Source organism: Nuphar pumila, chromosome 13, assembly GCF_984573655.1.
Source record: "Nuphar pumila chromosome 13, dmNupPumi1.hap1.1, whole genome shotgun sequence".
NCBI lineage: Eukaryota > Viridiplantae > Streptophyta > Magnoliopsida > Nymphaeales > Nymphaeaceae > Nuphar > Nuphar pumila.
The window spans coordinates 18,040,495-18,057,605 of NC_143261.1; the positions used below are offsets into that span (position 1 = coordinate 18,040,495).

The following is a 17,111-nucleotide window of genomic DNA, read 5'->3' on the forward strand; positions in this document are numbered from 1 at the left end:
ATGACCCTCTTTCCAGGTTTTCCATAAGTTAGAAATAAAATTCAGTCCATCTCATATTAAGTCTAGAGAAAGGAAAATGGCCACATGTACAGGTTCTGGAAGATCATACCCAACAACAATCTACCGAAGCACCAATGGATTCAGGTATGCTTCCGCATCAAGTTTGGTTTCCATTTTTGCTTCAACGATTTAGCAAGAACATGTAAATTGGTCATTTTAGTTTTCGATGGATTTTTAAATCCAAACACATTGCACCGATGAGTGAGTGAGGTGGTTTTCCTCAACAATCCAAAAAGAAACATTGTATATTTTTATATATGCCAACATTTTCTCAAGATTTTCCCGAGAAAAATCATGTCTTTCAAATGTTCTCACTGCAATTTTCCCAAGATTTGTGACATTGGTTTTAGGCAACAAACTGTCCCACAGGTCTACAACATTGTTTCCTTAATTAACAGGCAACACGACATTTGAATTATCACAAACACTACACTGAAACTCCAAACGACATCAACGAGACACACACGTGCGTGTGTGAGCGGGGAGGGCAGAGTTGAATGGAATGAACTACTTTGCGCACTTCGGAACAAATATGCACAGTAAAGAAGTCATGAGGACTTCAAACATTTGGAAAGGAAAAGTCATCATCACCATCGTTTTTATGATCCCTTGGGTGCTGCTGTTCACTTAGCTGGATGCCATGCTGCTCAGTCTGGGGAATGAAAGCAGCATCAGATGATGTTCCTAGTGGCTCACCGGCCTCTGTATCAGACACCTCTTGGTCTGAGTAGTATGTCCTGGATGCACCCGAGCCTACTGACCGGGCTGTGTGGCCAGTAGTCATGAAACGTTGAAGCGGGTGCGCAGGTGATGCCAATGGAGTCACATTTGGAGACTTCCTACGCTTCTTCGCAGCCTGTTGCCAATTCTTAATGGCCCTTGACGTCTGCTCGTCGAAAATGGATTTCTTCATGTGTGAACCCATCTGCAAACAATTCAAGGAAACTAATCTGATTATCTGCTCATGCCATGAAAGATAATTAATACAAGAAATTCATATTGTTCCATAATTATTTCTTATTGCTGAAACTATAGATTAGAGTTTAACTTCCATTATCAATCCAAGACCAATATGAGCCCAAAGCTTACTTCAGAACTCCTGGAACTTCTTCACAGCGGCTCAGTTCCACGACTCATTTCATAGGAAAGTTCAAAAGGTCAGGGAAAAAAATAGAGATGCCTCTTACATTAACTGTAATGTATGAAATGAAGCATCAATGTAATTTCATAGGGTTGACTGTCCCTCGAAAATTTTAAAAAGTAAAATATGAAAGATGAAAGTAAATCAATAAAGACTAGAAAAGTAAAAAAAGTCTTAGTTAAAGTATCGATGATGGTGGCTCATTTTCAATGAATAATTGAATAAATAGAATTTTTATCCATGTGTTTGGGAATATATAGTAGGTTATTATATCACAAAGTGAGATTTTAGCAGTTAGCTGTTTGATTCCTTCCTTCATGCTGGATATGACTTACTATATGAATACAAGTATTTACCTGGGTCACCAATGCATACAAAGGAAGAGTGACGTAGCTACACAAGAACTGGACAAAGACCCTGCAGAACAAGGGAAATATCAAAATTATAGTAGTTAGAATCTCAAAACAAAAGGGCTATACGAGTTTTTTGATTTGTAAGCGAATTACATTTCAAACTTATTTCTGTTTCAGGAGCTCAGAAGCACAGGTAGATATTAATGAACTTAGCCAAAAAGAAAAAATCATCTGGTATAAGGTGGGATAAAAAACAACAAAAAATCTCAAGTGCTTTCTGTTTTTCAAGATTGGATGTGCTTTCTACTGTTAAATTTGCATATCTGATTTTTCCTTTTGCAAGTTTGGATTTACTTTCTACTGTTAAAATTGCATACTTGGCTTTCCTGTTTGCAAATTGGATTTGCCTTCTACTGCCAAAATTGCATATTTGCTTTCTACTGTCACCATTGCAATCGATCAATTATGTGTGCTTAAATTACTAAAGTCATACAAAAACTCTCAAGGTTTACTTCTCAAGAAATAAACCAGTAGAAATGAAATTCTTAACCATAGAGGCCTCCAGTATTTATACTTGATAATATATTCTTGCACCTTTTCATTTTCCACTCAGAAACATAAATGAATCAGAATTATTTCATTACCCTTACCAAAGCCAAAAATAATATGAAAAATATGAAGATTTGTAGGCATACTTTAATATGAGCATGACCTAATTTGCTTCTCCAATTTTCATTTACGCAAAATCATACATACCCCATACATACTCTCCCAATTACAAGCCCAAGTCTTTCGTGGAAGCAAGACTTAAACTTGAATTCATACTGCCAGCAGAAAGTTAAAAGGTTGAGAACTTGATTAGTACTGATGTGAACAGAAAAACTGAAAAACGTACACAAATCACAGATGCACCACAAGTACACATACGAGTTCTAATGAGAAAGTGAAACACAAAACAGAAAGCTAGAGCCTTACCGATATCCATAAGAAATATGTTATCTGAAAAGCATTCTGCATATTTCAGGTAAATCATTCAATTGGTCTTTCAACAAGATAAGAAAACATGAAAATTGACAAATAGCATTCACTAACATGGTAAATTCCAAAAGTCTGATGTTACAAGAAAATTATTTGGCATAAAAATTTCTTCTAGAGTTCTGGTTGACTAATATATGACAAATGTATTAATTACCTGAAACAGTGTAAAATGGATGAGCGAGAGTACTAACTGTGGTTTACCAAACCAAAAGTGCTTGTCGCTGAGTTGTACAAGAGGGATCCCTTGTACCACAGCATGTCTCTCTTGGATTTCAAGTGCCATTTGAGCAATGATTGCTTGTAGTTTAGTACCAACAGCCAACAGTATCTGTAACATTTGAAAACATCAGACTGGCTGCTGTTGAACTGAAAGAATGCCATATAAACTTGGGTCTTAAGGATGCTTACAATTAACGGAAGAAAGGTTATCCAGAATAATGCATACCACTCTGTGGAGAGAGATTATAAGCATGTCAGTAATGGAATGACTTGATAACTTTCAACTATTTAGATGAAATTGAAAATTCAAGGGACTTACTTCTAACATTGATAAGCAAAAAAATCACAGTTGATGCCCAGAGTATAGGACTGTTCAGAAATCGTAGCAAATTAATATTGATATGGAACTAAACAGAAGATTTAAAATGCAAATAGGAGAAATCAGCTTGAGACAAAGGGTTTTTCTTTTCCTTGTTGAGACCAAGGAAGTTGATGAAACTGATATTAATTATAAAATATAAACACAAAATCAACACCTTTTTAGTTATTGAAAAGGCAAAATTCTTGCAATATTTATGTCCATAACACTGTCCATTGTTCACAGTGACTTCAATCAGTATGCAACCTTCTCAGGACACATTATATCTTACTTGAACTACAGTAAAACAAACAGAAAAAAGGTCTCAAATAGTTAAGCTTTGAAAGGGTAATATATGACTGCCATTATGACCTTTCCAACTTACTCTGGCAAATTGTGAGTTGTTTGGTATAGAATTCTGCTGGATTTCAATTTATTGAAAGGATACCTTATGTACTACATGGAATCCTCTATACAAAGTTTAATGAAGAATTTTGTCTTAGCTATTTTTCTCCAAGTTCAAAAGTTTATTAGACAGAATTGAAGGTGCTAGGGTTGAACTTGTTTTGAATACTTGACTTTTTCATGGGACTAACCTGTCACATTTACAGGGGCTGAATATAGGGATGGCCTACATGACCAACAGGACCATATCGCTTCTCTAAAATGTTTCAACTACAGCAAATCTTTAGGATTCCCTAAAATTTATTGGAGATAGTAACTTACAACATTAGAGATCTATGTACATCTACAAGTGTACAGTGGTTTGTGTGAACAGAAATGCACATAAACTTAATAAACCTTTCATAAACAAAATTATATATTTGTTTTGGATCAGGCAGTCTAGTCTTGTGGTATTGTACAACTCCCTAAAATTCTGATCCCACCGATACTATTGAACTGGATAGAGCTCCTTGGGTCACTACAACAACTGAATTTAATAAAGATGAAGAGGAAATAAAGGAAGAGTGGAAGACTAAAGAAAAAAAAGCACCACACCGGAGTTCTGGTGTCATGATGAATGCATAAAATTGCAGAAGTTTAGGCAGATGCCCTAGGATGATTAGTGTGTTATATCATATCGTACAGATAACTTAGAAAAGGAAAAAAGTGCTAAAATATTTCTTAGAAGACTTCTTTTTACAACCACCAAAACTACACATCAACTCTGCACTCCCACTCAAACTACACATCAACTTGGGTAAAAAATGTGGACAAGTATCCCCTTGGGTAAAAAAATGCATCGTCAAACCAATATCTACAAATATGCTCTCTCTCATTTGGTTTGATGAAGCACACAGCACAACATTGTCCCTAATACACAATGTTGGCAAACTAATTACTCAATTTACTCTACATATAATTAAATGCAATTGATTTTGATTCACAAGATTTCAATAACTACCCTGCCTGACTTTCATCAATTTTCTCAAGACAACAGACGTGAGCACACTAGCAGCAGCAAGAATCAACACATAGTTTCGAATAGAAAGACCAATGGAAAGGAATCAGGGGGCATGATACAGAATTATCATAAGTGAAAATGGGAAGTTCATAGGATTATTAACACATGAATGACACTGTATCATACAAATTGCAATCAACAATTCAACACATAATCAGCCATTCAGGTATATGAACATCATTTTTAACAAAAGTTATTAACAAAGCAAAAAACTCAGGCTCGATATATATGTGAAACAACATTTACAAGGGATACATTGATAAATAACAATGGAAAATCTAAAGAATGACTTTGGACTTTGAAGAAATACTTTTTTGGAAAAAAGAAAGATTTTCATTTCTTGACATGTGACAATGTGAAAATAAAATTGTATACCTGATCCCCACAATAACCTTGAAATCATCTTCCAAGGACCTTTTAATATATTTTTTAAAATTAAACTTAGCACCAGGAGATACATGAACCTACAGAGAAGAAAAAATTATTAAAGAAAATAATCTTGCTTGAGCAGGTCTATGTAAATTACAGAAAGCAGTAAAAGGAGCCATGTATATAAAACTCACAGTCACAAAGCCATGACGCATCGCCAAATAATCTACTTTTCTGACTGACATGAAGAATTGGTGGAAGAAACATACCTGGAAAAGGAATTTGGGATGGGCTATAATTAGTATATCTCCTTTCTACCACAAAAAATCAAAGTGCCTCTGGATAGCTGCATTCCCAATGTATAACGGTGTATCCACAATAGCTGTAGGCTATTGAAAGAAAAAGAGGGGAAGAAGGCTAGTCAAAAGTTATTGAAGAAAAGATAAAAATGCTTACAATATAGAATAAGAGAGGGATTCTAGTCCAAAAATGTGCATGATGTCTCACAAATGATGTTTCACGAGTAAATCTAAATCTTGATGGATCTGTATTCAACATATCGAAAAAGAATACTTAGGAGAAGATATGATAGTACAATTGAAAACTGAGCCATATCACAGGTGAGTGTAATAATATCCAAAGTATTAACTGCTGGAACTCAGATGGAGATAAAAGTCATTTTAGTATCAAAGAAAAGGCTTAATTAATGGATAAGCTACCATTGGAAAATTCGTAGTCTGTAGATGAAATTTCTTTCTCCCACTCCTTCCATCTGTGAATCTGCATAGAAACACATTCAAGCAAACAAAGCAAAAGAAAAAAAGAAAAATTGATTTCTATTCTTTCCAGAAAACAAAATTGAGTTCAAACAACATAAACAATCCCAACTAATAGTGATGCACTTCATTGTCTCACACACCTTTGCTCTCCCAAGGCCCATAGTTAAAGCACTGAATAGCGCATGAAACACTGCCAGGAAAAATATGAAAATGTGCAACTGATGGATTGCACTTGGAGAAATAAGTGGCACTTTTCCCTGTTGATAGAAATGAAATCACAATCTGTAGTACTCTAGTTATAAATCAAACAACATAACAGTAGAGATTGTTTCCCCAGGCCAAGATGCTTATTTACAAAAATAATAGAGGTCCACAAATCAACATGTAACTTATTGCTTCCAGTTACCAGTATCTTGATCTGATTATTCATTTACCAATTACCATAGACACACCTTGTTCACTTTATTTTTCTCAGAAGATGCAAATCTCCAATAAAGAAACAAATGGGTCAGAACAAAATGAATAATAACCAATAAACATGTGATGCAAATTGACTCCTCGTTTCGCAAAAAAAACTTTACGTTACCAGCTACTCCTACAGATTTACACTACGAAAGCAAAACAATGGAAAATACTGAAAACAATGCATAAAATTCAAGAGAAATAAGAATATCAATCATCCAACCTCTGATCCCCCCCTAGATGAAAAGTATTTATAAAAAAATAAAACACTAATCTTACTTTTAGATCTTGGATAGATCCAATATCCAAATACAAAGATCCAAAAACTCTAAAATCTAAAATGGATCCTTATGGTCCCGGGTCATCTGCTCCACTCCTGCATCAACATGTCAAGAGCTTGAACCATACCTCCAGAAAACACTTGTCTCAAGTTTACATAAATCACTATCACTGGAAAAGAGACCAAGATGCATAGCTCAGTGAAACATATTGTTTTGGTATGATCCTATAGCTGACACTTGTCAAGACTCAACCTTGTTGCTACTGCCATGACAAGAGCTTGCTGAATTAGCTGTAGAATAGGTTCGACATTCTACAGGGAGAAGTGTACAGCGTAGAAGCCCCTTGGAAGAATTGGACCACATGCACTTGGGTGTAATTCATTATCAAGATCATACAGAGGAAATGAAGAACAATCATGGTCTGGCATTAATCCTTAGTCAAATTTGTGACTACAAGAACGTCATGATGCTAGAAGTTATTTTGACAGCATGCACACATGGACTAGCAAAAAACATGTTATCTTTTAAACACCAATGTGGTTAGCAGGATTTGCAAGAAGGTCTAGATATCACTGTGAGCAAGCTCTACTGTCATATTCCCCCTCAACTCTGCAAAAAGAAACAGCGCCCACCAATGAAATGGACTTCAGCTGAGCTATAGTGAGCCACTCCATATAGTGAACTCATGGGTTCAGAAAGGTTCTTATAGAAGATTCAGATTGCTAAGTGATAAGCACGAACTGATACATGTAACAAATTTCCTCAAGTTCCATCTTTTATTTTCCGAAAAGCACGAGAAAATAAGCATGCATTTTCCAGACCAATGTCTATTAATTTCATTATTTTTTTGTACAACTTCAACACGAGTTTTAAATTATATGTGCATTCTGAATTGTGCATCATTGGCATCACATGATTCTCAGTTACTAATTTTCTGGGCTGCATAGAGCATAGTTGGCAAACTCGTGACTTGGGCTCGGATCGGATCCCTACTGGGTCACCGAGTTGACTCAGTGACTCGGACGAGTCAGGAGACTCAGGACTCTATATTTTATAGTGCAAGAACATGAATAAGACATGGAAATAACTAAAGTTCAAGCTAATATGTCAATAGCTAAGTTACAAAAACATATAATTATACATGATTATTAACTTTTTTCATTAAAAATATTAGATTCTTCATAACAAGTGACTTTATATAAGAATTGTGCATTAAAATAATAAAATACATGATAAAAAAAATTATATCATGGGTTGGATCAGCAGTCCTGAATCGTGACCCAGTTGGGGTCCTATCCGGGTCTACTCGGGCGATTCCCGAGCGGACTCGCAGGGTTTGCCAACTATGGCATAGAGAGAGACACTTACCTGTGGACAGGAAACTGCATCTCCGTCAGCAGCTAACCTTCTATGAGTTGCCGCAATGCTTGGAAACAAAGAGTCCAATAACTTTCTGTGATCAGGGGTATCAGGTTCTGATTTAGCATGGCATGGCAGCATTGAATTTGCCACACCTTCAGGAACACAAATTTTGGCAAGGTATGTCTGTCCAAAACTGAGCAGCAAGGAGATAAACCCAAGAATCATAAGCTCTGCCAACAATCCAACAAGAATTCTAGTCATAGTTATTGGCCTGCTAAGCACATAGGCAATGTCCCATACAAAAGAAATTGCATTTCTGGAGCATGAAAACAGTATATAAACAAAGAATAACAGATATAAACATACCAGACTTAACCTTCTCCAGAGCTTCATATCGAGCCTTCTTTTGTTTCTTTGCAAGCCACTGCAATTACAGCATAAAAAAATATGAGTACTAGGATATTCTTCTATCCAAGCCAGTAAAAAGGAACTAAACAAAAAATACATTATTTACCTAAAGAAATACATGATAAAACAACAGATTAAATATCCCTAGCAGCTCCTCACTCCCTTTTATAGGTTAACAAGAATGAGAATGGACAGTGCTACTTCTTAAAGAGATAAAACAGAAACAAGTACTCTCCAAACCGTCAAAACTGAGAAACATAAACAAATGAGATCAAGGAGAAAGAAAAGCAGATAGCTATGACAAGAACTTTTGAAAGAATTGGATTCCAATTCCACCCCATTCCATCAAACCAAAGCCGACAGCAATCGTCAGGAAAATTCAAAACCCACATCAGAAACTCAATACAACCTTCTCTATCGCTTTCTGCCTTTCATAATTTCAACCATTTGCTGGATTCCACAGAGAGATTCAAGAAAAGGTAAAAAAAGAGCATCAAATTCTCAAAGAGCCACAACTAAAGTAGCCATAAAACCTACTCCAAAATGCTAGCTTTCCCTCTTCCCTTGCAAATTCCACTCTCTTTCTTCTTCCCAATTTCACCAAAAACCAAACAAGAGCAATATATACCAACAGAATCTGAAGAACAATATATAACACACCAAACAAGACTCAAAAAAAGCAAAACAAAAAAACAAAAAAATAAAGAACACAAACATCATTCTCTCTCTAATAGAGAACACCAACACGGTTCTTTCTGTCCCATACCTCTCCAAGACGATGAAGACCCTTCTCCAACAGAAAGGAGATCACTATGATGACAGCACACACAGTAGCCACTGCCCATGTTGGTGTAAACTCCAATGTCCTAGAACTAGAAGCAGTACGACCAGCCATTCACACCCCTCCAAACCAAACCAATCTGAAGCAAACTCAGACTCACAAAAGACGAAGAGAAAAGGAAACCGGAGCCTCTGAAAATCAAGAAGCTACAACGGTACATAATATGGCAAGAAAGGGCCTTGCCACAAGACGTGTTGGATATTTTTGCACGTCACAACCTGTGAAGAAGTAATCTTCGTCTTCTCCCTACAATTCAACTTGATTTTACCCATTAGAAAAAAGATTGAAAAAATCGTATGAAAACAAAATCTCTTCTATTCAAGTTGGATTTTCTTATGAGAAGATCTACGGCTTATTTTGAGGACAATTAATAAAGACAAATTGATGCTTGATAGAATGTTGTGTTGGGACCAACCAACTAAGAAGCGGATTTTCTTTTTTACCAATGCTTTTACTATGGGAGGGCGGACTAATTAATGAATAAAATTTGACTAACAGTTAGTCAAGTTTAGTATTCGGAGGTTTTGGGTACACAGTTTGAAAAAATTCAATGGGCCCACACTTTGGTTCCTGGATCTGATTTTTTGAGACAGAGGTGGGAATCAAATGGGTCAGATCCAAGACGAAAGTTTTTGCCATTTTTAGCTGTTCCTGATCCAATTTCGAATCAGAATTCCCATGAATTTAGCTGTTCCGAATCCGAACCATTGCTTGCTTGATTTTCCAAAAAGACCACCTCCCATCTTGCAATTCTTATATCGGTGGGTTGGATTTGGTCTGGATTTGTGCATTATTAGATCTTACAAATCGATCCAGCTTAATCGGATTCAGATTAGAGTGAACGAAGGCATTGCTGCGTTCAAATCTAATAGGTAATAGGATATGCAGTTTACTCGTATTTGGATTCGGGTATGCCTCAGATCCATGTTCAGAATTGGACTTAGATTCAGATTCAGATGTCTACTAAAAAAAAGTTTCAGATTCAGATGTAAGAGAGAGAGAGAGAGAGATGCCACAAGTCTCGCTGTTGAAAAAAAAAATCTTGGTGTGGGAAAACCTTGTAGTATTTTTAAAATTCTGGATTTTATAAAAATCTAAAGAAAACATCCAAATATAACAAAACATATAAGTTATTTAATTATAAACAATATAAAAATAATTACAAAAATTTGTTTCTATTACATGTAAAAAGAAAACAAGATATTTTTGAAATAGGTGATATCTTGAAATACCGTTTTTTGTTACTATATTCTCATCCAATAATATTGAAACAAAGAAATGATATTTTCAAAATATAACATGCCACGTAGGGGTGGCAAAACCTGACACGACCCGCCAACCCACCTCTTAGGTGGGTTTGGGTTTGGCTTAAACTAACCCGTTTATTAAACGGGTCGGGTTCGTGTTAGGGGTATGCCAACCCGCCAACCTGCCAACCCGGCTGACCCGTTTAATAAACGGGTTAGGCGGGTGGGTCAACCCGTTTACCCAAACCCAACCTGCCGATCTTGGCCCTGCCAAAGGTTCAGGCCTCTACCTTTTAATAGAGGGTGTCAAAGGGTCGGGTTTGGTTCAAACTCATGTAGAACCAGACCTGTACTAGATTTTCAGGTATGGTATTAGGTCACAACTCAGGTCTATTATATGAAAAAACATACCGGACGGACGACCTAATAATAACTACGTGAACCAGACCCGGTAAAATAATAAATTTTTTTTTTATCATTTTTACATTGAAAAATTGTGGGTCTTAATCAGAACTCTGGTCGGGTCCAGGTCTGGTATAAAATTTCACAAACTATACCCGGGTCCACGTATTAATCAACCCTACCTCTAATGGCATCATCATTAGGGTTCGCCCAGATACGGTTCATCAGGTTAGTTGAACGACTACCAAGCACTATGGCTGGATAGCTTTATGTTCCAGATGGCCCCAACAAATTTGCAGAGCCATCCATGATCAAGATGAGTGACATCTAGAGGTTTGAAAGCAAAGCAGTTTAAGCATGGTAGTTGGAAGCCGTTCATCTAAGAAATGGATGGTATCCAGATGATCCCTGACCGTAACACAGTCACGCCTAGCCTTGAGCAGGTCTACACTCTCATTAATAGAAAGCTTCTCGGGTTAAGGTACTGTTGACAGTGATGCCTCTGCACCAGACCAAAAGTGTCCTGATAGGTCTGTTTTGCACGTTTTTCTTAATTTTTATTTGGAAAAACTTCCCCAGGTGCAGAGACCTGGCCGTGCTGGCTCAGCCTGCCATACCTACCGTCTTTGTCCATGTCCCCCCACCACCCAAGTCTTGTGTTTGAAAACAATGTTGGAGTTTGTGAGTCTTAAAACATGCATAAACTTACAAACTTTGAGACAGATGATTTAAGCAAAACATTTAACAAATGCCTCAACGTTGAAATAAGCCAGCTTTTTTCAGCTCAAAGATTTCAACACTTAATCAAAAATGGCAACCGAATGCATTAAAAATCTATTAGGTATGACGGGCTGAGTCAGCGCGGCCAGGTCTTAGCGTGCCCGCCGCGCTGAAATACAGTTTCTTTGGGTTATAAATTCCAAAAAGATGTCTGAACAAGCTATTTTTTATAGGCTAAACAAAGCTGGGGTTAGTGTCCTGATAGGTCTGTTTAAAACGTTTTTTTTTAAAATTTTTATTCAGAGAAACCGCCCCAGGCGCAGAGACCTAACCGTGATGGCTCGGCCAAACACACCTACAGTCTTTTGTCCATGTCCCCCCCTAGTCTTATATTTGAAAACAATTTTGGAATTTGTGAGTCTTAAAAACATGCATAAACTTTCAAACTTTGAAACAGATAATTTAAGCAAAACATTTAACAAATGCCTCATCGTTGGGATAAGCCAGTTTTTTTCAGCTCATAAATCTGTTTTACATGTTTTTTTTTTTTTATTTTTATTCGGAGAAACCGCCCCCAAGCGCAGAGACCTAACCGTTCTGGATCAGCCAGACGTCTTTGTCCATGTCCCCCCCAAGTCTTATATTTGAAAACAATTTTGGAATTTGTGAGTCTTAAAAACATGCATAAACTTTCAAACTTTGAAACAGATAATTTAAGCTAAACATTTAACAAATGCCTGCAGTTTGTTAGGGTTATAATTTCAAAAAAGATGTCTGAACAAGCTAATTTTTGTATAGGCTTTAAAAAGGGTTATACATCATAATAATGGGATTTGAACTTGCAAACAACCGAACCAAGATGACGTACAGTAACAGTGCCTGTCAAACAAGCGGAGCCCCCGTTGGTACGTCCGAACAAGTTATTTATTTAATTAAGCTAGACGACAGAATGAACTTTTGTTTTTGTGAGAAGGTGACGAGGATTGGGCTCTAATTGGCCCCACCTTATAATGGTAAAACTCAAAGAAATTGGATCAAATCAACCCTACAGTGCTGATTCATACATATCACATGCAGGTTTGATCTTAGGAAAATAGAACTCGTGACGTCCTGGGCCCTAGAGATTGATATTGAATTATTGCTAATGCATTTTGTATTTTGAATTTAAAGAATCACGCATGTTTGTGCTCTTAACCTTTTGAATAATTAGGGATGCAAATAGGGATGTCAATAAATCATGGTTGTAGGTTGTATCTTCTCAATTAAAGCTTATGGATGTACTCAACATAGTTTATTTGATAGGAATCACGCTTTGGATAATGTTTTTTTGAAATAAAAATAAATTTTTTTTAAGTCATGAGATTTTCATATATTTTTTATTTTTAAATATCTTAAAAAACATACAAGTATTTTATAATCACATGATCCAAAACTTGTTTTTTAATAACTAATTAATGCTTCTAGATCATATCTATAGGGTCTGATCAACAAAAAAATTGGGGAGCACCTTATCATTACCCCCCCCCCCTCACACACACACACACACACACACACACATATATATATATATATATATATATATATATATATATATATATATATATATATAGAGAGAGAGAGAGAGAGAGAGAGAGAGAAACTAGAAATATGGGCATTTTTAACATTTTTTTTGCAAATCCAACCATGTGGATGTGCTTGGCATAGTGAATATGCTAGGAATCAACCATTGGATCGTGTATTTTCGATGAAAAAATGTGATTTTTGAATGCTTGAATATTTATGAAGACCATGAGCCATTAATTTTAAAACCTTAAAAAATCGGGTTTATGCATCAAAATGGGATGATTCATGGTTGTAGGTTGTATCTTCTCAATTAAAGCTTATGGATGTACTCAACACAGTTTATTTGATAGGAATCATACTTTGGATAATGTTTTTTGAAAAATAAAAAATAGGATTTTTTAAGTCATGATTCTTTCATACGGGCCGTTGATTTTTAAATGTCTTAAAAAACATACATGTATTTTATAATCACATGAAACTTGTTTTCTACTATCTAATTAATGCTTACAGGTCATATCTAGAGGGTCTGATCACATATACATGACATCCGTATGGTTAGCTTCAAGAGAAAGGACAAAAAAATCATGAAAATAGCCGTTCACAATTAGTTCTCATATTTTCAGTTCTCGTATTCTAGTGATTATATATATGAGAACTGAACATATTAGATCCCATTTCAACTTCTGTCTCATTCTACTTCATAGTTTTGAAGTGTTTTTCTGATATATCTGAACCCTTAGATGTTTTTAGCATGTTCAATTTAGTGTGAATAGACTCTTGGACAATGTTTTCTCAACAAAAAACATGTTTTCGTGGGCCAGAAAAAGTTGGTACCTTCATAGGCATTGATTTTGGATCACCAAAAAACCTGTATACAGGTCAGATTCCGGTGATTCAAAAGTCGGTTTCCACTAAAAAAAACCTATAGATCACATCTACGGTGTTAGATGTGAAAAAAATTACCAAAAAAGGTCTGCCTCACTGTAAGGTAAACCCAGGGTGAGGTCAGTGCCCACCATATAATGGCACCTACTAATTGTTGTTAATCCTCATATTCTTCAACCATATTTAATTAGTATTATAAATTAAGTGCCCAAAGAATATCTAGGCGAAATACAAGATATACTTACCAACGCCGGGAGGGGGCTCCACTTGTCCGGCAGGAGCGGCGGGACCAACCCCAGCTTTCTCTGTCAAAAAAAATTACAAGATATATACATAAAGTTGGTCTCCTTTTTCCGGCAACTTTTGGTAATGGCAAAGGGGTTGAACTGGCCAGTTTTCTTTTTTAAACGAGTTGACATGCCAAATTGGGAAGATATATTAAGATTTTATTTTCTGCATGTTAAAATAGTTAATCTTACATTAAACTAATTATATTATTGTTAGTTGAATTCAACTGGTTGAAATAACCAAAACACCTTTAGAAACAATGATATTTATCAAACTACATGCTTAATTTTTCAGTAAAAAAGGTCACTTTCACTTCTTGAATTCAAATAACTAAAATATGCCTTGTATTTTGAAAAATATTTGACATTTTATTTTCTTCTTAACACAAAAAACTCTAATACTAGAAGTAAGTATACATTTTAAAAATATCATTGCTCTTAAGAGTGTTTTAATTATTTCAATCAGCTGGACACTACTAGCATTAATACAACTAATTTAAAGTTAAACACACACATGCCAGAAGGGACACTATTCAAACCAAAGTGTCAAAGACTATTCAAAGCCAAACCAAAGAGTCTAAAATATACAAGTAACCCTGATAAAGTGGCTCTTCTTCTGCATCTTTTGGCTATTTATGGATCAAATAAAACAATATTGATTTCTATAATTTATTTAGTGCAGAACATGTTTTAGAGTGTATATTTTGGTATTTAGATATGTTTTTTAATTACTAAAAGTTAGTAGCCCACAGTTCACCAAGATTTTAAATCTTCTAAAAAAAACATCGAAAAAGTCTTTGTATTAAAACAGTTCAATTCAAATCATGTTTCTTGGTAAAAAAGATTCAAAACAAGGCCATGACAATCATCTCTAGGTGGAAAAATATTGGCTGGAGCATTTGTCCTCATATCAAGAGAGAATTTCTGGAGCATTTGTGGTGGAGCCACATTGGGGCCAGGGTGGGCATGTGTCCACACCGACCTGACTGTGCCCACCTTGACCGGACCCAACCCTCTCTCTCTCTCTCTCTCCACCTACCCAAAGTTCTCTCTATGTAGTCTCCACTATGATGGTTGGGCTGTCAGCTGTGTCCGGTGGCACCAAGGGCTATCTCTCTGCCGCGCTGCACGTCTTAAGGTTATATATATATATATATATATATACTGCAGCTCTCTGATGCATGCCGCTACGTGGAGGGGTCTTTTTTTTCTTCCTCTTCATGAATCATGAATGAATTTTAGGTTTTTTTTTTTAAATTATTTCATTAATTACTTAATAGAGTTTGCATTTTAAGGGTTTTATTTTTTTTAACTAACATAACATGTGATGTTTGTTGGTGTTTATGTTTTTCATTTAGTTGTTTTTTTAATAGCATGAATGTTGAATTAGGGTTTAGGTTTTTAGTATTTTTTTAGGAGTTTGGATTTTGATTTGTTTTTTTAATGGCATAAATGATTGGTTATCGTTTTAGGTTTTTTGTGTTTTTTATCAAATAGCATTAGACATGACATGACATGAATATTTAATGAGGTATTTATGTATTTTTTTAATCAACATTAAATAAAATTCAATGAATGCATGTATGATTTTTGTTAAAATTTTAGAGGTTTATTTTTTTAAATTAACATATCTGCAAATTATATTGGTTAGGATTTAAGGTTTTGATTTGATTTTTTTACTACAATTTTGTGCCCACCATAATTTAGATTCTTGACTCCATGTACGAATAGCGACATTTGGATACTCTAGACTTACTCCCACATCATCATGTATTATTGATAATGACATGTCCTGCATTATTTTTGTCATGTCCACGTGACATTAATAACATGACTGTGATGCCTCATTAGTCAGTCCAACTGGCACTCCCGTCCAAGACTGCATATACAAATCCAAAAAAGAACCCTTATTTTGTTATCAAGTTCTTTTAAAAATCCAAATGTCCATGAATTGGAAGTTTATAAATAATTATATGATAGGTGGATCACGGATATAAATTTTAGGGTTAGGATAAAGTTTAATTCGTCATTCTTGACATATTTTTTTGTATTATGTTGTATGTAAGGGCTCATGCAAGGCCATGGGGTTTAGGGGTCAATGGGTTGGGTTTTGTTCGGACCCAGGTGAAACCAGACTTGGACAAGATTTTTGGATATCGGATAGGGTCTAGACCGGGTTCTAATGGGGTCTACTATAAAAAAAACCATACTTTGACTCGATAAGAACCAGACTCGGACTATACCAAGTAAAATAATATATTTTATTATTTTTACATTGAAAATTAGCGGGTCTTAATTGGAACCCAGGTCGGGCCCGAGTCTGGTATAAAATTTCACAAACTATACTTGGATTCATGTATTAATCGGACCTTCAGGTCCAAACCCAGGTCTTAATCGAGTTTTCTTATTTGTCACCATACCCGAACCCTATAGGGTTTGGTATGTGTAAACCCGACCCCTTGACACCCCTACATGGGGTTAACCTTTTTGAATAATTAGGGATACGATGGATATGGCTCGTACCCACAAGAGTTTGAACATAGGACTAACGGGGGCTCCATGTGGTTTGGCAGGAGCTGCACGTCTCCTTGTGGTGGGACGTTACAGGTTCAAACCCCAGTGGTACACTTGAATAATAATTGTTGGGGTCTGCCTAACCCCAGCTTGCCTTTAAAAAAAAAAAGAGTTTAAACATAGAAAATTTAATTTGTCAAATACAGTATGTTTGAACCTAGATACGGGTAGAAGAGATTAGATGCATGCGCAGCCCTATGTCTGACCTGTTTCAAGCCTTGCATATTAATGAACATAAAAAAATCTCATTTCTTGAAGAAATTCAAGGTGAGGAAAAATCTTGTGATATTTCACAAT

The 17,111-nt window shown here is 35.8% G+C and overlaps 1 protein-coding gene across 1 annotated transcript; it reads right to left on the bottom strand.

Annotated features, from left to right (window-relative positions):
- Positions 1-619: 619 nt before the first annotated feature.
- On the bottom strand, positions 620-9,190 carry LOC149817964 (MLO-like protein 9). Its single transcript, XM_089986126.1, has 15 exons — positions 9,062-9,190; positions 8,254-8,311; positions 7,894-8,117; positions 5,923-6,039; positions 5,723-5,783; positions 5,460-5,548; positions 5,198-5,272; positions 5,010-5,098; positions 3,131-3,180; positions 3,001-3,041; positions 2,747-2,920; positions 2,530-2,565; positions 2,311-2,378; positions 1,558-1,618; positions 620-985 (listed from the first exon to the last, which is right to left on the bottom strand). The coding sequence occupies exons 1-15, from the start codon at positions 9,188-9,190 to the stop codon at positions 620-622; spliced, it is 1,638 nt and encodes a 545-aa protein (XP_089842252.1).
- Positions 9,191-17,111: the final 7,921 nt, after the last annotated feature.